General features: G+C 40.7%; 2 protein-coding genes across 2 annotated transcripts in view; one reads left to right on the top strand and one right to left on the bottom strand.

Annotated features, from left to right (window-relative positions):
- LOC145876253 (uncharacterized) overlaps nucleotides 1–27,486 on the bottom strand; it is a 53,583-nt gene that overhangs the window by 11,712 nt on the left and 14,385 nt on the right. The gene's annotated exons all lie outside the window — the stretch shown is intronic.
- Nucleotides 20,233–21,935, top strand: LOC145876254 (uncharacterized). The gene is made up of 4 exons (XM_082972047.1): nucleotides 20,233–20,243; nucleotides 20,512–20,747; nucleotides 20,832–21,756; nucleotides 21,926–21,935. Exons 1-4 carry the CDS (start codon nucleotides 20,233–20,235, stop codon nucleotides 21,933–21,935), a joined length of 1,182 nt encoding a protein of 393 aa, XP_082828173.1.

The raw sequence follows: 27,486 nt of genomic DNA, 5'->3' as shown, positions 1-27,486 counted from the left end.
ATTTAAATACATTTAAAAAATAGAGTTTCATGACAAACCATTTTTTACAAATCCGGCAAGGCACCAATTTTGAGAAGGGTTTAAAACAAAGGTTTCAAACCAATTCATGAATGTAATTGAATCTAGGTATGTCTTGCCTTTAATGTAATGGCATGAAAAACAATTGGCTGAATATTATACAATGACTTATAAACAGCTCTAATAATTTGCCTCCACAGGAAATCTACACTGGCAATTCTAGAATATACTATATAGCCCAGAAACCTGGTTAAACTATCATTATGACATCATGGATGAATTCTAGAATATACTATATAGCCTAGAAACCTGGTTAAACTATCATTTTGACATCATGGATGAATTCTAGAATATACTATATAGCCTAGAAACCTGGTTAAACTATCATTATGACATCATGGATGAATTCTAGAATATACTATATAGCCTAGAAACCTGGTTAAACTATCATTATGACATCATGGATGAATTCTAGAATATACTATATAGCCTAGAAACCTGGTTAAACTATCATTATGACATCATGGATGAATTCTAGAATATACTATATAGCCTAGAAACCTGGTTAAACTATCATTATGACATCATGGATGAATTCTAGAATATACTATATAGCCAAGAAACCTGGTTAAACTATCATTATGACATCATGGATGAATTCTAGAATATACTATATAGCCTAGAAACCTGGTTAAACTGTCATTATGACATCATGGATGGCCAGTCTTTGTATTCATAGTGCAGTGAATTCAGGGGGAGGCCCTGAGCTGAACACAAACCTGGGTCCACTGAAAGTCAAGCCAACACCTTATAACTGTTATGCCAAGATGTCTGAACTTCTTGAAGAGGTCGCTAGGTGTTTGGTTACGGTTGCTACAATAGCTTTCTCTATGAAATTGAGAGTGGTTACACTTCTCCTTCCCCCATCCCTCAGCTGTTTACCAAACCAAGCCTCTGGGCAGCCATTTTGTTGCTGTTTAAAAAACCCACACAATCCAGCAATCTGCAGTTCAAACAATAACAAATCTGTCATTCCACCACTGTTTTGGTTATAAGATGATTATGGGGTTGGAGAAATGTAACTACAGACAGACCTATGGATGCAAGGACTGACCATCCATGATATCAACATTATAGTTTTAACCATGTTGAGGCTATACAGTGTTGGTTTACATTTCTAAACATTGGAGTAAAAAAAAGCTTATTTGGGGTTCTGATGTGGTACAACAGTTGAACTAAGCTCACGAGGCATGTGTTATATTCTTCAAGAATCAATGGCTATAAATAAAGAATTTAAAAGTCCAAATATGGATGTAGCTATTGCTTAATTCCCCTTTAACAAATCAAATCAAATCAAATTTATTTTTATATAGCCCTTCGTACATCAGCTGATATTCTCAAAGTGCTGTACAGAAACCCAGCCTAAAACCCCAAACAGCAAGCAAAGCATGTGAAAGAAGCACGGTGGCTAGGAAAAACTCCCTAGGAAAAACTAACACCACACATCAGTTCAACAACTGCAGAGTTTGTGCCTCTGTTTTTAAGACAGTACTTACTAGTGTTAATCAGGGAACGGTTTCTCAAAACCATCTTATGGCTAAGTTCACCGTTAGAACCATTGGACGCCTTAAGATGCGTTTGGGAAACCGGGCCCAGATGTCCAGTTTCCTCCTCTATCGATGTAACAGTCATCTCCTCCTCCTCCTCCTCTTTCACTCCATAAACTGCATCCTCCTCTTCTTTTACTGTAACATCCTCCTCCTCTTTCACTCTGAACGCGTCTTTTTCTTCTTTCACAGTAACGGCCTCACCCTCTACTTCTTGTTTTACTGTGATATTCTCTTCTTTAGCAGGAGAGTAGCTCAGTGACCGCATGGTCGGAGATGTTAGCTAGCTAGGCTAATGCTAACTTAACCAGCCCGCTAGCTGAATATTAACAACAACACCGTAAATATGAAATTAAACCGGATAACTAACTAGACGACAGTAGTGGGTTTAAAACACAGTGGCTAATATACACTAACGCGTCTAAAGATCTTTATCGGTTCGGCTATTTTGTCTAGCAAGCTACCGTGGTGTCTGACTAACTGTTGCTGCTGTTGAAAGAAGAGTTCCGTCCACTAGATTATACGTCACACCAAAAGCATCGCCTTAAATTCCCACACCGCCATCTGCTGACTGGAGTGGGTAACATAGTTGAGTAAAATGTTAATTTTGTCAGACAAAAAGTTAAAGGGTAGGAATAAGGAACATCGCTGGTCCTAAAATATTCATTACCCCCCCCCCCCTAAATAAATCAATATCAGTCAATATATTTTTTACTAGGAGAGAGGGGTACCCCTACACAGAACTAAACTGGATCAAAGATGGCGGACAGAAATACTAGGAGAGAGGGGTACCCCTTCACAGAACTGAACTGGATCAAAGATGGCGGACAGAAATACTAGGAGAGAGGGGTACCTCTACACAGAACTGAACTGGATCAAAGATGGAGGACAGAAACACTAGGAGAGAGGGGTACCCCAACACAGAACTGAACTGGATCAAAGATGGCGGACAGAAATACTAGGAGAGAGGGGTACCCCTACACAGAACTGAACTGGATCAAAGATGGCGGACAGAAATACTAGGAGAGAGGGATACCCCTACACAGAAATGAACTGGATCAAAGATGGCGGACAGAAATACTAGGAGAGAGGGGTACCCCTACACAGAACTGAACTGGATCAAAGATGGCGGACAGAAATACTAGGATGGAAGCAAATGTAAGGGATTATAACGTCATAACGAATCATGCAAAAACATGTACAGTTGACAGGAATGTTAGTTAATGTAGAGACAAACGATTATGCTTTTTTTTAATCGTAAAGTTCATTTACGAAAATCGCGATTTAGCAAGCTAGCTGACTAGCTAACATTAGCCAACTAGCTGACTAGCTAACATTAACCAGCTAGCTGACTAGCTAACATTAACCAGCTAGCTGACTAGCTAACATTAGCCAGCTAGCTGACTAGCTAACATTAGCCAGCTAGCTGACTAGCTAACATTAGCCAGCTAGCTGACTAGCTAACATTAGCCAGCTAGCTGACTAGCTAACATTAACCAGCTAGCTGACTAGCTAACATTAACCAGCTAGCTGGTTAACTTGCATCCTTGGCACAAAGTTATATTATATTCTACTCAATCCATAGGCTTCATTAATGTCATTCAGGCTGTTTTGAAGTTGATACAACTGGCTATGATAGCTGAGGTTCAGACTAGCTAACATTAGCCAGCTAGCTGACTAGCTAACTTTAGCCAGCTAGCTGACTAGCTAACATTAGCCAGCTAGCTGACTAGCTAACATTAGCCAGCTAGCTGGGCTAGCTTTATGGGTGTTGTGACATGAGTATGAAATTGTCATTCTGGTTGTTTTAGGGACTCCTGAAACAACCAGCAAACCAGGCTGTCGTTCTGTGAAACAGTGAATGTATAGAATCTAGTTAGCTGAAGAATTTACTGTAAATTGAATGTACAATTGTGTAAGCTTGCCTTGCTGATATTTGCCATGCAGATAGATGAAATAACGTAGCTAGCTATGTTCTTGCTTATTGTGCAGTGGATGATTATAATACCTGTATGTCTATGGATGTGTAGCTAGCTATCTAGCCGATCTGTGTATGGACCCAAACGTTTGGTATACATATTAGTTCAGAACCTATGAACCTCAGCTATCATAGCCAGTTGTATCAACTTCAAAACAGCCTGAATGACATTAATGAAGCCTATGGATTGAGTAGAATATAATATAACTTTGTGCCAAGGATGCAAGTTGTATATACATGTAGTTATTACCATGCATGAGATCCCGAGAGTTGCACCCCTTCTGAAAAAACCTACACTCGATCCCTCCGATGTCAACAACTACAGACCAGTATCCCTTCTTTCCTTTCTCTCCAAAACTCTTGAACGCGCCGTCCTTGGCCAGCTCTCTTGCTATCTCTCTCAGAATGACCTTCTTGATCCTAATCAGCCAGGTTTCAAGACTGGGCATTCAACTGAGACTGCTCTTCTCTGTGTCACGGAGGCTCTCCGCACTGCTAAAGCTAACTCTCTCTCCTCGGCTCTCATCCTTCTAGACCTATCTGCTGCCTTTGATACCGTGAACCATCAGATCCTCCTCTCCACCCTCTCCGAGCTGGGCATCTCCGGCACCGCGCACGCTTGGATCGCGTCCTAACTGACAGGTCGCTCCTACCAGGTGGCGTGGCGAGAATCTGTCTCCGCACCACGTGCTCTCACCACTGGTGTCCCCCAGGGCTCTGTTCTTGGCCCACTCCTATTCTCGCTATACACCAAGTCACTTGGCTCTGTCATATCCTCACATGGTCTCTCATATCACTGCTATGCAGATGACACACAATTAATCTTCTCCTTTCCCCCTTCTGACAACCAGGTGGCGAATCGCATCTCTGCATGTCTGGCAGACATATCAGTGTGGATGACGGATCACCACCTCAAGCTGAACCTCGGCAAGACGGAGCTGCTCTTCCTCCCGGGGAAGGACTGCCCGTTCCATGATCTCGCCATCACGGTTGACAACTCCCTTGTGTCCTCCTCCCAGAGTGCTAAGAGCCTTGGCGTGACCCTGGACAACACCCTGTCGTTCTCCACCAACATCAAGGCGGTGACCCGATCCTGTAGGTTCATGCTCTACAACATTCGCAGAGTACGACCCTGCCTCACACAGGAAGCGGCGCAGGTCCTAATCCAGGCACTGTCATCTCCCGTCTGGATTATTGCAACTCACTGTTGGCTGGGCTCCCTGCCTGTGCCATTAAACCCCTACAACTCATCCAGAACACCGCAGCCCGTCTGGTGTTCAACCTTCCCAAGTTCTCTCACGTCACCCCGCTCCTCCGCTCTCTCCACTGGCTTCCAGTCGAAGCTCGCATCCGCTACAAGACCATGGTGCTTGCCTACGGAGCTGTGAGGGGAACGGCACCTCCGTACCTTCAGGCTCTGATCAGGCCCTACACCCAAACAAGGGCACTCCGTTCATCCACCTCTGGCCTGCTCGCCTCCCTACCTCTGAGGAAGCACAGTTCCCGCTCAGCCCAGTCAAAACTGTTCGCTGCTCTGGCACCCCAATGGTGGAACAAGCTCCCTCACGACGCCAGGACAGCGGAGTCAATCACCACCTTCCGGAGACACCTGAAACCCCACCTCTTTAAGGAATACCTGGGATAGGATAAAGTAATCCTTCTAACCCCCCCCTTAAAAGATTTAGATGCACTATTGTAAAGTGGTTGTTCCACTGGATATTATAGGTGAATGCACCAATTTGTAAGTCGCTCTGGATAAGAGCGTCTGCTAAACGACTAAAATGTAAAAATGTAAATGTAAATCCCCACATTGTAGCCTGTACATTTAACATATTCACTGATCATGTACTCTACCTTGGCAAGTAAAGGTGCAGTTTAGGTATGAATGTCTTTGAGATTATTTTTCAGTCATATCCAATACCAGGAGTATCAAATTCCAGTCTTTGAATGACGCTGTGTCTGCATGTATGGATTACAATTATACACTTCAACAGTGTTTACCAATCTTGGTCCTGGGACATCAATGGTTACACATTGTAACTAATAGACTAGAAACAGGATTTAACTAGTTAATTCAAATATACAGAAATATAATGTTAAAAAACAGTACACTACACTTCCTATGCATCATGTAAATACTCTAACATTGGTTCATCTCAACATCTAATGCTCTTCATCTGCATTGATCTGATAAACACAGGATAGGTGGAGTATTTCATCACATTACACTTCATTTCAACCAGTAGAGAATGTGAAACGCTTTATTGAAAAGCTCATTATCCAAGTGTTATAAATACAAGTTTAATCTGTACTTCAATGCACATCTGTTGTGCATTATAAAAACAGAGGAAGAAAGAGGAGGTGGTGAGAGAGGTGTAAAAGACAGAAAGGGGAAGAGGTAAGCACATAGGAGCAGGGAAGGCAGCACATGATTAATGAATCACAGTGCTACATAAATATTCTCTCAGTTCATCACAATTACATAATAGTGTCTCTCGTCGACCCAAAGGTTCTTAAAAGCAGGTGAGGTGGTGATGATGGGACTGGGGGTTGGCCTCCTCTCACATCAAAACATACCTGCAGACGAGAGACAGATGGAGAGAGAGAGAGCATGTTTAAACCTTGTGTTTTTATTTTTTATTCTAACATTGTTAGTCATCAATCAGGAGGTGAAATGTAAAACTGACCTTGGATCATTAACTCTGGGACTACTGCATCTCTGTCTGTATTTCAATGTAAAGCATCTTTAATAATACTTCCTGTTTAATATAAACTGACCTTGGATCATTAACTCTGGCACTACTGCATCTCTATCTGTATTTCAATGTAAAGCATCTCTTTAATAATACTTCCTGTTGACCTGACCAAGTGACCTCTCACCTCTGATCATGCTGTGCCCTCTATGTAGCCAGTTCAGATGTAGGAGGGGTTCACCGACACAGCTGATATAACCTAGAGGATTTAGGGAGAAGAGGAGAGAGGGATGAAGTGAAGGAGAGAGACTGTTATTGAGAAAATAAGGTAGTTAAAGCGACAGTGTTCAACAGGAATCTGTGTGTGGCCTCACCTGGTGTCCACACCACACTAAGTGGCTGCAGAGTACTTTATGCTAAAAAACATGAACGGACCAACAAATACAAACAATATAGCGTAGTTATAGAAATAATGAAGTGTCTTACTATTCTCCATGGTTGGCCCTCTTGCCTATTCTTTGAAGGTGGAAGGAGCCACAGTTATACACCTGAGCCTGTTTACTGCACAACACAATCCATCAATCAGATTGATACATGAGTGTGTAGGTGTAGGTTATAAGGGTGTCTAATTGTTCTAAATTTTTTCAATATGGGTGATTTAAAATAGTCTGTTTTGTTTTTGCACAGACATCACACCCTTACCTAAACAGCACCCTCACCTGAGAAGTAGAAATCAAAGGGAGAGAAATTGGGACTTGAATAACTGCAGTTGACATAGCTCAGTAAATGGAAGAATACTCTTATTGCAATGTGAATGGCTCTTAAAAGAGCCTTTGGTTGTGCATAGTGTAGTCTATGGTGTTGCCAGGGAACAGCACCCTCTTTGAAGAAGTAGGAGGTGAAGATCTCCTGCACACGGATTGCCTCTCTTGCTGCGTTGTTGGACCCCATCCTTGAAACATCCTGCAGAGCAGCAGACTCCTCCTCTGGCACACGGCGGCGAGCTGCAGATCCCCTCCTGGTCCTCGTGTCCATCCTCATGAAGTTACGCAGGACACAGGTAGCCTTCACACACCTGAATTCCTCCAGGAGGCAGTCCCAGATGACCCTGGTCACCCAACCTTGCAGTGCCCTACACGGTAACTGTAGGCAACCGTTATGAAGGAATCTCCAGTTACAAGGTATCTGTAGGAATATGGAAGACAATGTAATTATTAGACTGTTACATCACCAGGTCATTGTGGATTACTAAAGTATAATATCCCTGATAACAAATCATGATAACATTGGATTGATAGATGCATGGGCACACATATGTACATGTGTAGCATGTGACAATAACAGGATCATATCAAGGACGGCATCACAAATGAAAACATAAATACCACTTGAAGCTTGAAGATGAGTTTGAATCATTTGAATCAGCTGTGCAGTGTGAAGGCAAAAACAACAATGTGCCCCTCTGAGTCCCCAGGACTGAGAACCACTGCTCTTCATTGGGACCTCTTCATATGTAGACTGGCTTTCATAGAGCTCTTTATCTGAGGACAGAAAACCTCACAAGAAACAGACTTCATTATAGTCAAATTACACCACACTGAATATTATGTTACTATTATCTCCGTCCTCACTTCTAGGGACAGGAACTACACAAAAGTACCTGCCCTATCCAGAATAGCCTCCTCTCTCACTGACAGTTGGGGCTGCTATCCTTTCACCCTCCTCCATGGCTGTTAGCTAGCTACCTACAAATGCATGTGGAGTTTGTTTTTTTACAGTGATAAATACATCAAGATAGCTAGCTAATATGTAGTTAGGTAGATGGTGATATTTCATTCACTTAGCTATCTATCTATACAGTATGTGTAGTTGTCTAGATAGATAGCTAGCTCATTTATCAGCTCATTTGAGTTAGCCTGCACTGCAGCTAGTTAGCTAATAATACATCGTTTTTTTTTACATTTTCAAAATCTATTTACTTACTTGAATAGGTTCTTCCAGCCATGTGGACAACTGGAAACAGGGGTAGGCCGTCAATGTAAATAAGAATTTGTTCGAGTTGCAGAGTTAAACTTCACTACACTGGGATACAAACAATGTAACACATAGTGCATTGTGGGTAGTTTAGAAGACTTCCAGAAATAAGTTAATAAATATGTAATAACACAAAAACATAACTGTTTGTACTCATAGGTAACCATATCGTGACTACAACTAGCTTACTAAGTCTTTAACCACACGGTATTGTCACAATGCTGAGTAAAAACTCATGCTTCCTACACTTTAACTTTAAATAAAATATACATTTTACTCAACTGCGTTACCTACTCCAGTCAGCAGATGGCGGTCTGGGAATTTAAGGTGCTGTTGGTGTGACGTATAATGTAGTGGACGGAACGCTTCTTTCAACAGCAACAACAGTTATTCAGCCTCCTCGGTAGCTTGCTAGACAAAATAGCCGAACAAATAAAGGTCTTTAGACGCTTTAGTGTATATTAGCCACTGTGTTTTAAACCCACTTTGTCGTCTAGTTCGTTATCAGATTTAATTTCATATTTACGGTGTTGTTATTATTCAGCTAGCGGGCTGGGTAAGTTAGCATTAGCCTAGCTAGCTAACATCTCCGACCATGCGGTCACTGAGCTACTCTCCTGCTAATGAAGATGAGGACATCACAGTAAAACAAGAAGTAGAGGGTGAGGCCGTTACTGTGAATGAAGAAATAGACGTGTTCAGAGTGAAAGAGGAGGAGGATGTCACAGTAAAACAAGAAGTAGAGGTTACTGTAAAAGAAGAGGATGTTACTGTAAAAGAAGAGGAGGATGTTACTGTAAAAGGAGAGGAGGATCCAGTTTTTGGAGTGAAAAAGGAGGAGTGGAAGATGACTGTTACATCGAAAAAGGAAGAGGAGGAAACTGGATATCTGGGCCCGGTTTCCCAAACGCATCTTAAGGCGTCCAATGGTTCTAACGATGAAATTAGCCATAAGATGGTTTTGAGAAACCGTTCCCTGATTAACACTAGTAAGTACTGTCTTAAATACAGAGGCACAAACTCTGCAGTTGTTGATCTGATGTGTGGTGTTAAAGGGGAAATATTAAATTGCTACATCCATATTTAGACATTTTAAATGATTTATTTATAGCCATTGATTCTTGAAGAATATAACACATGCCTCATGAGCTTAGTTCAACTGTTGTACCACATCAGAACCCCAAATAAGCTTTGTTTCTAAACATTGGAGTAAAAAATGTAAATCAACACTGTATCAACATGGTTAAAACTATAATGTTGATATCATGGATGGTCAGTCCTTGCATCCATAGGTCAGTCTATGAATTTGAGAGTAGTTACATTTCTCCAGCCCCATCATCTTATTACCAAAACAGTGGTGGAATTACAGCTTTGTTATTGGTTGAACTGCAGATTGGTTGATTGATTGTGTGGCTTTTTTAAAGGGGCAACCTAGTTTTAAAACAGAAACAAAATGGCTGCCCAGAGACTTGGTTTGGTAAACAGCTGAGGGATGGGGGAAGGAGAAATGTAACCACTCTCAAATTCATAGGGACCTCGTCAAGAAGTTCAGATAATCTTGGCGTAACAGTTATAAGGTGTTGGCTTGACAGTCACTGGACCCAGGTTTGAGTTCAGCTCAGGGCCCCCCTGAATTCACTACACTATGAATACAAGGACTGGCCATCCATGAGGTCATAATGATAGTTTAACCAGGTTTCTAGGCTATATAGTATATTCTAGAATTCATCCATGATGTTATAATGATAGTTTACCCTGTTTGGGATAGGGGGCAGTATTTTCACGTCCGGATAAAAAACATACCCGATTTAATCTGGTTACTACTCCTGCCCAGAAACGAAATGTAACCACTCTTAAATTCATAGAGAAAGCTATTGTAGCAACCGTAACCCAACACCTAGCAACCTCGTCAAGAAGTTAAGACATCTTGGCTTAACACTTATAAAGTGTTGGTGAAACATACCTAGATTCAGTTACATTCATGAATTGTTTTGAAACCTTTGTTTAAACCCTTCTCAAAGTTGGTGCCTTGACGGATTTGTAAAATACGGTTTGTCATAAAACACTTTTTTATTTATTCATTAACATTATTCATTTTATTTTTTATTTATTCATTAACCTCTTATGGACAGACATTCCACTAGCGGAACCCCGTTCCGCCTGCAGAACCCCTAGCTGACTGCCAATGGCATCGCACCGCGCGAAATACAAAACCAACTACAATACCACAATTCAATTTTCTCAAACATATGGCTATTTTACACCATTTGAAAGATAAGACTCTCGTTAATCCAACCACATTGTTCGATTTCAAAAAGGCTTTACAGAGAAATCTAATGTTTTGCTTATGTTAGGAGAGTACCCAGCCAGAAATAATCAGACACCCATTTTTCAAGCTAGCATATAATGTCACAAAAACCCAAAAGACAGCTAAATGCAGCACTAACCTTTGATGATCTTCATCAGATGACACTCCTAGGACATTGTTATACAATACATGCATGTTTTGTTCAATCAAGTTCATATTTATATCAAAAAACAGCTTTTTACATTAGCATGTGATGTTCAGAACTAGCATACACACCGAAAACTTCCGGTGAATTTACTAAATTACTCATAAACCTTGACAAAATACATAACAATTATTTTAAGAATTATAGATACAGAACTCCTTTATGCAATCGCGGTGTCAGATTTTATAATAGCTTTTCGGCAAAAGCACATTTTGCAATATTCTGAGTACATAGCTCGGCCATCACGGCTAGCTATTCAGACACTCGCCAAGTTGAGGCTCACTAAACTCAGAATTACTATTAGAAAAATTGGATTACCTTTGCTGTTCTTCGTCAGAATGCACTCCCAGGACTTCTACTTCAACAACAAATGTTGTTTTGGTCCCAAATAATCCATAGTTATATTCAAATAGCTCTGTTTTGTTCGTGCGTTCAGGTAACTATCCGAAGGGTGACGCGCGGGAGCATTTCGCGACCAAAAAATTTGAAATGTTCCTTTACCGTACTTAGAAGCATGTCTAACGCTATTTAAAATCAATTTTTATGCAATTTTCCTTGTAAAATAGCGATAATATTCCAACCGGACGATATTGTATTCATTCAAACTGGTGAAGAAAAACATGGAGTACTCTCGTGGCTGCGCATCTCCAGGCTCTGAGCCACTAGGCAGACCACTCACAAACAGAGCTGCTGGACCCTGCCCAGAGACAGCAGAGATCCCATTCCACTTTCTGGCGTCTTCAGAGAGCCTATGGGAACCTTAGAAATTGTCACGTTACAGCAGAGATACAGTATTTTCGATAGATAGGCAAAAGAAGCACCAGAAATTGTCAGACAGGCCACTTCCTGTATGGAATCTTCTCAGGTTTTGGCCTGCCATATGAGTTATGTTATACTCACAGACACCATTCAAACAGTTTTAGAAACTAGAGTGTTTTCTATCCAAATATACTATGCATATTCTAGTTTCTGGGCAAGAGTAGTAACCAGATTAAATCGGGTACATTATTTTCACCCGGTCGTGAAAATAGTGCCCCCTAGCCCTAACAGGTTAACAAGAAAAGCTACACAGCCATTTTCCTAGCAAGGAGAGGCGTCACAAAACCCAGAAATACAGCTAAAATGAAGCACTAACCTTTGACGATCTTCATCAGATGACACTCCTAGGACATCATGTTACACAATACATGTATGTTTTGTTCGATCAAGTTCATATTTATATCCAAAAACCCCATTTTACATTGGCGCGTAATGTTCAGAAATATTTTGCCTCCAAAACTTCCGGTAAATGAGCACAATGAGCATACATATTACAGAAAAACTCATCATAAACCTTGACAAAATATATAACAATTATTTAAAGAATTATAGATACACTACTCCTTAATCCCCTGAGTTTTCCACCATTCACATTCAGAATACATTGTGAAAAACTAAAATCTTTGCTCACTATTTTTGCTCCAGGTAGATATAGTACATTCATAACTACCGGTTTCCTCATTAGCAGGGAGGAGTTTCCGCAATCAAATTGCCCTCGTGCCGCAATTTTAGCAAACACAGAAAGGGGCCTATATTGGAAAACAAAAGTTGTCTGGCACACTGCTTAGAGTTTCAACAACATGAATATCTTATTTCTAGCCTATGTGAAAACTAATGTGAAAACAAGACAAAATATGACTCTTCTTGCTCATTTTAAGACAATTGTTAAATAATTTTAACATTCATTACAGATGTCAATTGTTGTATAACATCATGGCTACGCTGTTGGCATCACCTTTTACAGTGGATTACCGCTGTTGTGGGCCTTTAATCATCTGTCTGACTTTGTTGTTCACACAGGAGAGAGACGGGACTATCGTGGATCCTCTGGGGAGCCTCAACAACCTCATGATGCTGACGAGGCAGAGAAGAGTCTCTCCAGATCAGAACACCTCAATAAACACCAGCAGAGATCCACAGGGAAGAGATCTCTGCCCCATCAGGCATTAAAATGCATCAGAGAATCCACACTGGAGAGAAACCTTTTAGCTGTGATCAATGTGGGAAGAGTTTTACTTCATCTAATCATCTGACAGTACACCAGAGAATACACACAGGAGAGAAACCTTATAGCTGTGATCAATGTGGGAAGAGTTTCACTACATCAAGCATTTTGACTGTACACCAGAGAAGACACACAGGAGAGAAACCTTATATATGTGGTCAATGTGGGAAGAGTTTTGGTCAATCTGGAGAACTGACTTTACACCAGAGAATACACACAGGAGAGAAACCTTTTAGCTGTGATCAATGTGGGAAGAGTTTCACTACATCAAGCATTCTGACTGTACACCAGAGAAGACACACAGGAGAGAAACCTTATAGCTGTGATCAATGTGGGAAGAGTTTTGGTCAATCTGAACATCTGACTCAACACCAGAGAACACACACTGGAGAGAAACCTTTTAGCTGTGATCAATGTGGGAAGAGTTTTACTACATCTGATCATCTGACAGTACACCAGAGAATACACACAGGAGAGAAATCTTATAGCTGTGATCAATGTGGGAAGAGTTTTACTACATCAAGCATTCTGACTGTACACCAGAGAAGACACACAGGAGAGAAACCTTATAGCTGTGGTCAATGTGGGAAGAGTTTTGGTCAATCTGGAGAACTGACTTTACACCAGAGAATACACACAGGAGAGAAACCTTTTAGCTGTGATCAATGTGGGAAGAGTTTTACTACATCTGATAATCTGACAGTACACCAGAGAATACACACAGTAGAGATACCTTATAGCTGTGGTAAATGTTGGAAGAGTTTTGGTCAATCTGGACATCTGACAGTGCACCAGAGAACACACACAGGAGAGAAACCTTATAGCTGTGGTAAATGTGGAAAGAGTTTTGGTCAATCTGGAGATCTGACTCAACACAAGAGAACACACACAGGAGAGAAACCTTATAGCTGTGGTCAATGTGACAAGAGATACTCTGATAAAAGATCTCTGATCAAACATCAGAAAATACATGGAGTTGTTTCATGATATCAATGAAATGATGTCACAATGTAGAATGTTTAAACATTGTAGTAGGAGTATTTTAATGATGTCACAATGTAGAACCCTAAACGTTTGTCCCCTGTTCTATTGATTTCAACATGATATGGATATTAGCCTCAGGGGGAAAATCCAGGCTCTGAAATGGAAGAGTACAATTTATGAGATTTAAAAGGTCGTACCCACTAGTTATGGATGTAGTATATCTGGTAATGAGGAAACCACTAGTTATGGATGTAGTATATCTGCTAATGAGGAAACCACTAGTTATTGATGTAGTATATCTGGTAATGAGGAAACCACTAGTTATGGATGTAGTATATCTGGTAATGAGGAAACCACTAGTTATGGATGTAGTATATCTAGTAATGAGGAAACCACTAGTTGTGGATGTAGTATATCTGGTAAGGAGGAAACCACTAGTTATGGATGTAGTATATCTGCTAATGAGGAAACCACTAGTTATGGATGTAGTATATCTGCCTGGAGCAAAAATGGTGAGCTAAGATTTTAGTTTTTCACAATGTATTCTGAATATTACAGCGCAAGATCAGGAGTGCTACTCAAGGAAACTCACATTAAGCTCTGTGTCTACTCACTAATTCACCACCATGGGGGAAAACTCAGGGGAGTTCTCATAGGCTGACAGCAAAAATAGCCTCCATTTCCAGGTTGCTTATGAGTGCATTTCACATTACTTTTGGATTATAACTGTAAGGCTCGTTTGAATCTCCTGCTTAATATGTTTGTGTTATTGTCGCAAATCAACTAATTTATACTTAAAAAACACTTCAACCAGTAAAATGCTCTTTAGCTAGCTTTGCCATCAGCCTGAAACTGAGGGTTTGTACATTTGCATCTAGACGTTCCGCTAGCGGAACGCCTCACTAATATCCAACGGTAGAGCGTGGCGCGGAATACAAAAACCTTAAAAATGCTATAACTTCAATTTCTCAAACATATGACTATTTTACACCATTTGAAAGATAAGACTAAGTATCTCTGTGTCCAAACAGACTAACGAGACCCCGCTGTAAATCAAGCAGACAATAACACACTATAAACATCAATTTGTTAGGGATGTTGGATCCAACATGGAGCACGGCATAACTGTCTTTACCAGAGTAATGAATGAAGAAGCACTTTGGTTGTTGTTGCATGTCGTGATGTTTGTCATGTGACTGTCATTCAGAAAATGATTTCCTGGATCAGCTGATGATAGTTGAACATTTGACTGGAACTAAACAGCTACAGTATTAAGAATTATGTGTTATTATTGAAGAACCACGTTAATGACAGTATCCATTTGGGTGTTGTCAATAAAGTTAAGATGACTCTTGGTTAGAACCATTGGATTTAGCAAACTCTGAAATGATTTAGGATTTCTGTGCCCATGAAAACTGTTTTCCCAGCGTAATATAAGGAGACACTAAATGTTACGTAATTAGAGAGCATTTCAGAGATCTGAATACAAAAAAACTGTCTGACAGCAAGATCCAGTATTTAAGTTGAAGTTCATCATATGACAAGCTTAATGTTATGACTATAACTACTGTTCCCTGAAGGAGGGAAACTAGGTACAACATACAATTAAATCCTCATGTTATGACTATAACTACTGTTCCCTGAAGGAGGGAAACTAGGTACAACATACAATTAAATCCTCATGTTATGACTATAACTACTGTTCCCTGAAGGAGGGAAACTAGGTACAACATACTATTAAATCCACACGTTATGACTATAACTACTGTTCCCTGAAGGAGGGAAACTAGGTACAACATACTATTAAATCCGTGCCTCTCTGGAAGCCCCGCCTTCCACAGGTGATGACCGTGAGGCTCGGATTTATTCCTTAAATTTAATACCGCTCTTCACCGACCCAGGAAAGGGCAGCGCCAAACACGTGTTGCACCTCGTTTCCCTCCTTCATGGAAGAGTAATTATAATCAAAGTTACACTCCCTTTCAGTCGGTCAACTTCGGTACAACATACTATGGGAAAATACAATCATTCCCCATGCCGACCCAATCGGATACTAAATGAAACGACCCCTGAGAGACCACCCAGACCTTACCCCGCAGTTTTGTCAATTTATTCATTGTCTTTTGTTTGAAACTCCTGTCAATGTTGAGTAAGGACGGGCACCTGATTACACATATAGAAGTAGGATTAATCTACCTGGCCTGTACACAAATGTAGGCCTATAAATGTGCCCATTTGGGGATGTCTGATAGTGTTTCAACCTGGTCGAGAATAATTTTTATTTTATTAACCTCTTACATCTAGACGTTCCGCTAGAACATTTTTTACAGCCATTTAAAGACAAGACTCTCCTTTATCTAACCACACTGTCCGATTTCAAAAAGGCTTTACAGCGAAAGCAAAACATTAGATTATGTCAGCAGAGTACCAAGCCAGAAATAATCAGACACCCATTTTTCAAGCTAGCATATAATGTCACAAAAACCCAGAAGACAGCTAAATGCAGCACTAACCTTTGATGATCTTCATCAGATGACACACCTAGGACATTATGTTATATAATACATGCATGTTTTGTTCAATCAAGTTCATATTTATATCAAAAAACTGCTTTTTACATTAGCATGTGACGTTCAGAACTAGCATACCCCCCGCAAACTTCCGGGGAATTTGCTAACAATTTACTAAATTACTCACGATAAATGTTCACAAAAAGCATAACAATTATTTTAAGAATTATAGATACATAACTCCTCTATTCACTCGATATGTCCGATTTTAAAATAGCTTTTTGGTGATAGCACATTTTGCAATATTCTAAGTACATAGCCCAGGCATCACGGGCTAGCTATTTAGACACCCGGCAAGTTTAGCACTCACCAATATCAGATTTACTATAATAAAAGTTTGATTACCTTTTGTTGTCTTCGTCAGAATGCACTCCCAGGACTGCTACTTCAATAACAAATGTTGGTTTGGTCCAAAATAATCCATCGTTATATCCGAATAGCGGCGTTTTGTTCGTGCGTCCCAGACACTATCCGAATGGTAAAGAAGGGTCGCGCGCATGGCGCAATTCGTGACAAAAAAAATCTAAATATTCCATTACCGTACTTCGAAGCATGTCAACCGCTGTTTAAAATCCATTTTTATGCCATTTTTCTCGTAAAAAAGCGATAATATTCCGACCGGGAATGTCCATTTAGCTAAACAGAGGAATGAAAACAAACCTTTCGGTCGACGCGGGCACGAGCCTGAGTCTCACAGTACTGTAACCAGCCACTACCCAAACGCGCTACTTTGTTTCAGCCAGAGCCTGCAAAGCCATGATTCCGCTTTTTGCCGCCTTCTGAGAACCTATGGCAGCCGTAGGAAGTGTCACGGGACAGCTAAGATCCTCACTCTTCAATAAACAGAGACAAGAAGAACGACACCTTGTCAGACAGGCCACTTCCTGAATGAAACCTTCTCAGATTTTTGCCTGCCAAATGAGTTCTGTTATACTCACAGACACCATTCAAACAGTTTTAGAAACTTTAGGGTGTTTTCTATCCATATGTAATAAGTATATGCATATTCTAGTTACTGGGTAGGAGTGGTAACCAGATTAAATCGGGTACGTTTTTTATCCAGCCGTGAAAATACTGCCCCCTAGCCATAACAGGTTAAAATAAATTTTGATGCCATTTTTCTCGTAAAAAAGCGATAATATTCCGACCGGGAAAGCGTGTTTAGGTTCAGAGACGAAAGAAAATAAAAACATGGGGTCGTCTCGTGCACGCGCCTAAGCCCATTGTCCTCTAATAGAGCACTTGCCAAAAGCGCTAAAGTTTTTCAGCCAGCGCCTGGAATTACATCATTCAGCTTTTTCCCGGGTTCTGAGAGCCTATGGGAGCCGTAGGAAGTGTCACGTTACAGCAAAGATCCTACATTTTCTTTAAACAGAGCCAAGAAGCTCAAGGAATGGTCAGACAGGCCACTTCCTGTACAGAATCTTCTCAGGTTTTGGCCTGCCAAATGAGTTCTGTTATACTCACAGTCACCATTCAAACAGTTTTAGAAACTTTGGAGTGTTTTCTATCCAAAGCTAATAATTATATGCATATTCTAGTTTCTGGGCAGTAGTAATAACCAGATTAAATCGGGTACGTTTTTTATCCGGCCGTGTAAATACTGCCCCCTACCCCCAACAGGTTAACAAACCTCCAAACGAGCTTCAATGCCATAGAACACTCGTTCCGTGGCCTCCAACTGCTCTTAAACGCTAGTAAAACTAATCGCTAATAACCGATCGCTGCCCGCACCCGCCCGTCCAGCATCACGACTCTGGATGGTTCTGACTTAGAATATGTGGACAATTATAAATACCTAGGTGTCTGGCTAGACTGTGAACTCTCCTTCCAGACTAATATTAAGCATCTCCAATCCAAAATTAAATCTAGAATTGGCTTCCTATTTTGCAACAAAGCCTCCTTCACTCACGCTGCCAAACATACCCTCGTAAAACTGACTATCCTACCGATCCTTGACTTTGGCGATGTCATTTTCAAAATAGCCTCCAACACTCTACTCAGCAAACTGGATGCAGTCTATCACAGTGCCATCCGTTTTGTCACCAAAGCCCCATATACCACCCACCACTGGGACCTGTATGCTCTCGTCGGCTGGCCCTCGCTACATATTCGTCGCCAAACCCACTGGCTCCAGGTCATCTATAAGTCTTTGCTAGGCCACCTTATCTCAGCTCACTGGTCACCATAGCAACACCCACCCATAGCACGCGCTCCAGCAGGTATATCTCACTGGTCATCCCCAAAGCCAACACCTACTTTGGCCGCATTTCCTTCCAGTTCTCTGCTGCCAGTGACTGGAACGAATTGCAAAAATCGCTGGAGTTGGAGACTTATATCTCCCTCACTAACTTTAAGCATCAGCTATCTGAGCAGTTTACCGATCGCTGCAGCTGTAAATTGCCCATCTGTAAATAGTCCATCCAACTGCCTACCTCATCCCCATGTTTTTATTGACTTTTTTTGCTCTTTTGCACACCAGTATTTCTACTTGAACATCTATCACTCCAGTGTTAAATTGTAATTACTTCACTACTATGGTCTATTTATTGCCTTACCTCCGTACTCCATTTGCACACACTGTATATAGATTTTTCTATTGTGTTATTGACTGTTCGTTTGTTTATCCCACGTGTAACTCTGTTGTTTTTGTCGCACTGCTTTGCTTTATCTTGGCCAGGTCGCAGTTATAAATGAGAACTTGTTCTCAACTGGCCTACCTGGTTAAACAAAGGAGAAATAAAAAATAAAATCTTAACTTTTATTGACAACACCCAAATGGATACTTTTATTAACGCGGTTCTTCAATAATTACACATAATACTGTAGCAAATATTATATTAAACATTACATTCAAACGAGCCTTACAATTATAATCCAAAGTAGTGTGAAATGAACTCATAAGCAACCTGGTAATGGAGGTTACTTCCCTCAGTTTCCCCCATTCACATTCAGAATACATTGTGAAAAACTAAAATCTTTGCTCACCATTTTTGCTCCAGGCAGATATAGTACATCCATAACAAGTGGTTTCCTCATTAGCTGGAGGAGTTTCTATAACCAAATTGCATGTGCATCGCACTCGTGCCGCAATTTTAGCAAACACAGAAAGGGGCCTATATTGGAGACCAAAAGTCGTCTGGCACACTGTTTAGAGTTTCAACAACATGAATAACGTATTTCTAGCCTACAATCATCTATGTTACTACTCATGTGAAAACAAGACAAAATATGACTATTCTTGCTCATTTTAAGACAATTGTCAAATAATTTTTACATTCATTACAGACGTCAATTGTTGTCCAACATCATGGCTCCGCTGTTGGCATCACCTTTTACAGTGGATTACCACTGTTGTGGGCCTTTAACCATCTGTCTGACTTTGTTGTTCACACAGGAGAGATACGGGACTATCGTGGATCCTCTGGGGAGCCTCAACAACCTTATGATGCTGAAGAGGCAGAGAAGAGTCTCTCCAGATCAGAACACCTCAAGAAACACCTGCAAAGACCCACAGGGAAGAGAACTCACTGCTGCTCTGACTGTGGGAAGAGATTCACCTCATCAGGCATTAAAATTCATCAGAGAATCCACACAGGAGAGAAATCTTATAGCTGTGATCAATGTGGGAAGAGTTTTAGTCAGTCTCGCTATCTGACAGTGCACCAGAGAACACACACAGGAGAGAAACCTTATATCTGTGGTCAATGTGGGAAGAGTTTTACTACATCTGGCTCTCTGACTTCACACCAGAGAATACACACAGGAGAGAAACCATATAGCTGTCATCAATGTGGAAAAGGTTTTTGTCAATCTAGAGATCTGACAGTGCACCAGAGAACACACACAGGAGAGAAATCTTATAGCTGTGATCAATGTGGGAAGAGTTTTAGTCAGTCTCGCTATCTGACAGTGCACCAGAGAACACACACAGGAGAGAAATCTTATATCTGTGGTCAATGTGGGAAGAGTTTTACTACATCTGGCTCTCTGACTTCACACCAGAGAATACACACAGGAGAGAAACCATATAGCTGTCATCAATGTGGAAAAGGTTTTTGTGAATCTAGAGATCTGACAGTGCACCAGAGAACACACACAGGAGAGAAATCTTATAGCTGTGATCAATGTGGGAAGAGTTTTACTACATCTGGCTCTCTGACTTTACACCAGAGAATACACACAGGAGAGAAACCTTATAGCTGTGGTCACTGTGGGAAGAGTTTTAGTCAATCTAGCGCTCTGACTTTACACCAGAGAACACACACAGCAGAGAAACCTTATAGCTGTGATCAATGTGGGAAGAGTTTTACTACATCTGTCTCTCTGACTTTACACCAGAGAATACACACAGGAGAGAAACCTTACAGCTGTGGTCAATGTGGAAAAGGTTTTTGTCAATCTGGAGATCTGACAGTGCACCAGAGAATACACACAGGAGAGAACCCTTATAGCTGTGGTCACTGTGGGAAGAGTTTTAGTCAATCTAGCGCTCTGACTTTACACCAGAGAACACACACAGGAGAGAAACCTTATAGCTGTGATCAATGTGGGAAGAGTTTTACTACATCTGTCTCTCTGACTTTACACCAGAGAATACACACAGGAGAGAAACCTTACAGCTGTGGTCAATGTGGAAAAGGTTTTTGTCAATCTGGAGATCTGACAGTGCACCAGAGAATACACACAGGAGAGAACCCTTATAGCTGTGGTCACTGTGGGAAGAGTTTTAGTCAATCTAGCGCTCTGACTTTACACCAGAGAACACACACAGGAGAGAAACCTTATAGCTGTGATCAATGTGGGAAGAGTTTTACTACATCTGTCTCTCTGACTTTACACCAGAGAATACACACAGGAGAGAAATCTTACAGCTGTGGTCAATGTGGAAAATGTTTTTGTCAATCTGGAGATCTGACAGTGCACCAGAGAATACACACAGGAGAGAAATCTTGTAGCTGTGGTCACTGTGGGAAGAGTTTTTGTCAATCTAGATATCTGACAGTGCACCAGAGAACACACACAGGAGAGAAACCTTATAGCTGTAATCAATGTGGGAAAAGTTTTACTCAGCTATGCAACCTGATATCACACCAAAGAACACACACAGGAGAGAAACCTTATAGCTGTAATCAATGTGGGAAAAGTTTTACTCGGTCAAGCAGCCTGATATACCACAGGGGAACACACACAGGAGAGAAATCTTATAGCTGTGATCAATGTGGGAAGAGTTTTACTCAGCAAAGCCGCCTAACATACCACCAGAGAACACAAACAGGAGAGAAACCTTATATCTGTGCTCAATATGGGAAGAGGTTTGGTCGATCTAGGCAGAGGACTGTACACCAGAGAACACACACAGAAGAGAAACCTCATAGCTGTGCCCAGAGATAATCTGATAAAAGATCTCTGATCAAATATCAGAGAATACATACATGAAGGAGTTGTTTCATGATATAAATGAAATTAAATCTCACAATGTAGAATGGTTTAACATTGTAGTCGGAGATTTTTAATGATGTCACATTGTAGAACCCTAAACGTTTGTCCCCTGTTCTATTGATTTCAACATGATATGGATATTATCCTCAGGGGGAAAATCCAGGCTCTGAAATGGAAGAGTTACTATTTATGTGATTTAATAAAAAGTGACTAACACAAATAGAGTTGTGTAACACTTACCATGTTGGTGACCCACTTCAATCACAATGCAACACTTCAAAATGTAGCCAGCTGTTTTCTACAAATTGTCCTCTAACCAGGGATGTACACATTATTCCCAGATTCCATGTGGTTTTTGAGCTGTTAGTTTTAACAGGACTTGCAACCTCATCTCCCTCCTGTCGTACAATTGATTTCAACATGATATCGATGAGTGATGACAAATTAGTGTTGATCATTCCTTTGTTTAGCGACCCCTACATTTAAATGCATCACTCCAAAATGTAGCTGACTGTCTTCTGCAGGTTTTCCTCTAACCAGTGAGGTGAAATATATCTCCCATTTCCATGTGTTTTTTAGTTGTGTTAGTTTCAACAGCACGTACAACCTGATTTCCCCCCTAATGGATATCAGTGATTTATTGCTACTTATCAAAACAACAGCGTTTCTGGTGCTTGTGCAGTTTATAAGGAGCTTGGTTTAAAAAAATACAAGTAATATGATTATTGTGGCAGATGTTTGTGTATATAGCACATTTTATGTTTAGTTTTTCAATTTATCCCAAACTGTTTCTGCATATTGATTATTGATGTAGACAAGTTAAAACTGGGTTTTGACATTGGGGATATCCCACCAAATATTTCATATTTACATTTCATGTAACATTTAGTAATGATAATTATTTATGCAGCCAACTGACCATTTTTTTGTGCAATTATATTGACATTGTTGCCCTGCTTTTAGAATATCAGGGTTCATTCTCACAAGGGTGGGCAGCCATAAAGATTTGTGTTTTGTGTTTAGCCACTGCGTTACCATGGATCTTATTTTGACTGCACGTTTTTCCGTATTGGAGATGAGTTTGGTTTGGGCTCATTCCAAGGGGACCAGAGTTCTAGAAGCTAGTCAGTTTTAGGAAGAGGAGAGTTCTAGAAGCTAGTGAGTTTTAGGAAGAGGAGAGTTCTAGAAGCTAGTGAGTTTTAGGAAGATGAGAGTTCTAGAAGCTAGTGAGTTTTAGGAAGAGGAGAGTTCTAGAAGCTAGTGAGTTTTAGGAAGATGAGAGTTCTAGAAGCTAGTGAGTTTTAGGAAGACGAGAGTTCTAGAAGTTAGTGAGTTTTAGGAAGAGGAGAGTTCTAGAAGCTAGTGAGTTTTAGGAAGACGAGAGTTCTAGAAGCTAGTTAGTTTTAGGAAGACGAGAGTTCTAGAAGCTAGTGAGTTTTAGGAAGACGAGAGTTCTAGAAGCTAGTGAGTTTTAGGAAGACGAGAGTTCTAGAAGCTAGTGAGTTTTAGGAAGACGAGAGTTCTAGAAGCTAGTGAGTTTTAGGAAGACGAGAGTTCTAGAAGCTAGTGAGTTTTAGGAAGATGAGAGTTCTAGAAGCTAGTGGGGGAAAAATGTTTTTTTCTTGTTTTTAATTGTTGACAGCCAGTAGACACCATGTTTATATTGGTGAAGGTGAAGCATTGTAGTTGATTATAATGTGAAATAGAAGTTGTTTTCTGTTGATGGTGAGCAAACTTTTAAGGTGTTAGTCTTTGGTTTTTCCATTTTGTGTTTTGAGGTTGGACTTTAGCACGTCTAGCTCGTTAGCCCGTCTAGCTCGTCAGCCCGTCTAGCTCGTTAGCACGTAGGACGCACTGATTGGTGTCACCTCGTTAGTCAGTATGTGTTACACCTGTGCTGGCTTGTCCATCTCGTTAGTGGGAAGGTGTTTCACCTGAGCTGGTCCAGGTTCTATTTAAGAGTGTCTGGCCCAGTGCTCCAGTTGTCTTGATACATGTGGAGAGTCAACACCTTTAGTTGTTCCACCTTTTTGGTTTACTTCCTGTCTTTAAGTTTGGTGTGGGTTTTTCTTTAGTTTGTCTCTTCTTGGGAAGATTTAGTGGGTCTCATGGTGGGTGTCTTTTAGGTCCCAGTTGTTGTTACTAGTCAACTTCCAGTGGACACCCCCATAGTGTCTATCAGAACCTCTCCTAAAACCCACCTGTTTAGTTGTGGTTGTTGTCAGTGACTCTTTGTTAGTTCCTCTTCTATTTGAGCAACATTTGAGATTTTTCTTGCTGGGGAACGTAACAACAAACAAAGTAGTAAAACAAGCTGGTATTTTGGGTTGGATATTGCATCCAATTAATATTTTAATCAATGGCATTTCCTTAGAATGTTCATTAGTCTTTCAGTTGTTAGTCTTCTGTTTGTTGTTTACTAAATATTTTCATTTTTTTATTTTTTCCTGTGAAGCCATTGTGTTGCATCCATGTCTGAAATGTGCTGTATAAATAAAGCTTGATTTGATTTCAACAAATTAACCCAATGACTGGCCAATCAACAGACTCTTGGTATGAAAAACAGTATCACTTTTCCAGCCTGCTGAAGGCGTGGTGGAGTGGTAAACACCACCCCCGGCTCTACCAGGGACTTGAGGTGGTCTCCCACAGCTCTGCTTATGTCATGTTCTGTGGCCTTGCTGTTCCATTTCTGACTGCCCCTGCAACACAGAAATAAACACATTTAGTCATATTATATAAAACATTCAAAGTAATGGATATGGAGCATCTATGGCCTCAGTTACACCTGGCACCTAAATGTGACTTCTGTCATCCGATCACTCCAAGCTGCATTAGGTTCAGATCTACCGGGATGGGCCTTTGACACAGTCAGGCCACTGAATATGCATAAGCAATGTAAAGAGGTGGGGTGAATGAGGGGAAAAGTAAATTTGACACAAATTACCTTCATAACAAATCAAATGTTGTTGGTCACATACAGGTGTTCAGCAGATGTTATTGCAGGTGTAGTGAAATGCTTGTCCTTCTAGTTCCCACAGTGCAGTAATATCTAACAATTAATATCTAACAATTTCACAACAAATACCTAATACACACAAATCTAAGGTAAGGAATGGAATTAGGAATATATAAATATATGGATAAACAATGTCAGAGCAGCATAGACTGAGATACAGTTTATACATATGAGATGAGAAATGATATGTAAACATTATTAAAGGGCCAATGATTTCATGATGCCTGTTTACCACTCTGATGGCCTGGAGATAGAAGCTGTTTAACAGTCTGACGGCCTGGAGATAGAAGCTGTTTAACAGTCTGATGGCCTGGAGATAGAAGCTGTTTATCAGTCTGATGGCCTGGAGATAGAAGCTGTTTAACAGTCTGATGGTCTGGAGATAGAAGCTGTTTATCAGTCTGACGGCCTGGAGATAGAAGCTGTTTACCAGTCTGATGGTCTGGAGATAGAAGCTGTTTAACAGTCTGATGGTCTGGAGATAGAAGCTGTTTAACAGTATGATGGCCTGGAGATAGAAGCTGTTTAACAGTCTGATGGCCTGGAGATAGAAGCTGTTTATCAGTCTGATGGCCTGGAGATAGAAGCTGTTTATCAGTCTGATGGTCTGGAGATAGAAGCTATTTATCAGTCTGATGGTCTGGAGATAGAAGCTGTTTATCAGTCTGATGGTCTGGAGATAGAAGCTGTTTATCAGTCTGATGGTCTGGAGATAGAAGCTGTTTATCAGTCTGATGGTCTGGAGAGAGAAGCTGTTTATCAGTCTGATGGCCTGGAGATAGAAGCTGTTTATCAGTCTGATGGTCTGGAGATAGAAGCTGTTTAACAGTCTGATGGTCTGGAGATAGAAGCTGTTTACCAGTCTGATGGCCTGGAGATAGAAGCTGTTTAACAGTCTGATGGTCTGGAGATAGAAGCTGTTTAGCAGTCTGATGGCCTGGAGATAGAAGCTGTTTTTCAGTCTTTCAGTTCCAGCTTTGATGCACCTGTACTGACCTCACCTTCTGGATGATAGCAGGCTGAACAGGCAGTGGCTCGGGTAATAACAAAGAAGAAATCTGTGTGCCTGAGGGGAAATTAACTTTCATACAGCCAAAAGGGGTGAGAAATTACACCCATATCAGTGGACAATTTGCACTAATGTAAATAAACATAATGATGGAACATATTACCTTTTGCTGACGTGATGAACCGCTAAGGGGACATAAATATTTACCATCTAAACCATGTGTGACCTCTCACCTCTCTGGATGTAGAAGTGTTCTTCCTAACCAGTCCCTCAACAGCTCTCTGACTGAGCTCCACCCTCACTGGGTCTTCAGAGGAGAGGAAGGCTGAGTAGGGATGGAAGGATGAATGGATCAGTCAGTCAATAAAGTGTAGAGCTGCTGTCTATGCTGTCTGACAAAATCACAATTTTAGTAGTTCATTAAAGTAAATAAGGCTTTATGACTGCTGAATACCAACGATCAATCATTTAGATAATGTATTTTCAGGTAGAGATACATCCTTGGGACGTCCCTAGCCCGTTGAAGTTGACATTTAAAATGGTTACGGTTAGGGTTTAAGGGTTAGGGTTTAGGGTAGAGATGTCCCAAGGATCCCAGATAGAATAATGCACAAAGGTCAATGCTGTCTCTTTTACATAGCAGGCGATGAGTTCTGAACTTGAAAATATTAAATATCCTTATTATGTGAAATTGTATGAAACAATAATGTATGTTGATGCTAATATGATGTACAATATTCCATCATGTTTCTATCTGATAACAATAGAGTAATATATTTAATATGACAAATACAATTTTTTAATAGTATCACTAATTCATTTTAATTAACTTAATCATTATGATTCAACATCAGTTCACCGTCTCACCTCATACTGTATTGGAGCAGCAGCAGCTGACTGCCCAGTTCAACATCAGTTCACCGTCTCACCTCATACTGTATTGGAACAGCAGCAGCTGACTGCCCAGTTCAACATCAGTTCACCGTCTCACCTCATACTGTATTGGAGCAGCAGCAGCTGACTGCCCAGTTGAACGTCAGTTCACCATCTCACCTCATACTGTATTGGAGCAGCAGCAGCTTGATCGTTGATGCTAATCATCATGTTTGAATCTGAGAGTAAATAGAGCCGACTACACTCTAAAAATGAAGGGTTCAACTGGAGTTGTTCTCAGATCCCCTAAGAACCGTAGGGTTCTTGGTCAATGAAAAACAGCCCCAAAAGGTTCTTCAAAGAACTTGTTAGAAGGTGGGTTCATCGAGGAACCTCCGTTGTTGCTGGACTTCTTCCGGGAACTTCGCAATTACAACTGAAAACGATGGTGACAAGTTTGGATGCGACAACAGTTAAAAAGGTTAAGTTGGGTTGATGTTTGGCTCTGAATATGTCTCGAAATCATTTATTATAATAATATAACATACTAATAATGAATAACGAAGACAATGATGGTTTTCTGTGAATATCTTCCATAACGTTACTATAGTTAATGAACGTAAATATTAGAAAGCCGGGTTTGACCGTCGGCGTTGTATGAGCTACAGTACAGTACCGTTAGCTAGCTAGCTAACGTTATGT

The sequence above is a fragment of the Salmo salar genome, unplaced genomic scaffold, assembly GCF_965601325.2.
Source record: "Salmo salar unplaced genomic scaffold, fSalSal1 ptg000533l, whole genome shotgun sequence".
NCBI classification, from domain to species: Eukaryota; Metazoa; Chordata; class Actinopteri; order Salmoniformes; family Salmonidae; genus Salmo; species Salmo salar.
Note: the sequence above shows the minus strand (reverse complement) of the source record. Positions and strands in the feature narration are given on the sequence as shown.

Bases quoted from the DNA above. Each gene is read 5' to 3' on its own strand.
- LOC145876254 (XM_082972047.1), top strand. The intron at 20,748-20,831 runs GTTTTACTACAT...AATGTGGAAAAG, and splicing joins CTGTGATCAATGTGGGAAGA to GTTTTTGTCAATCTGGAGAT.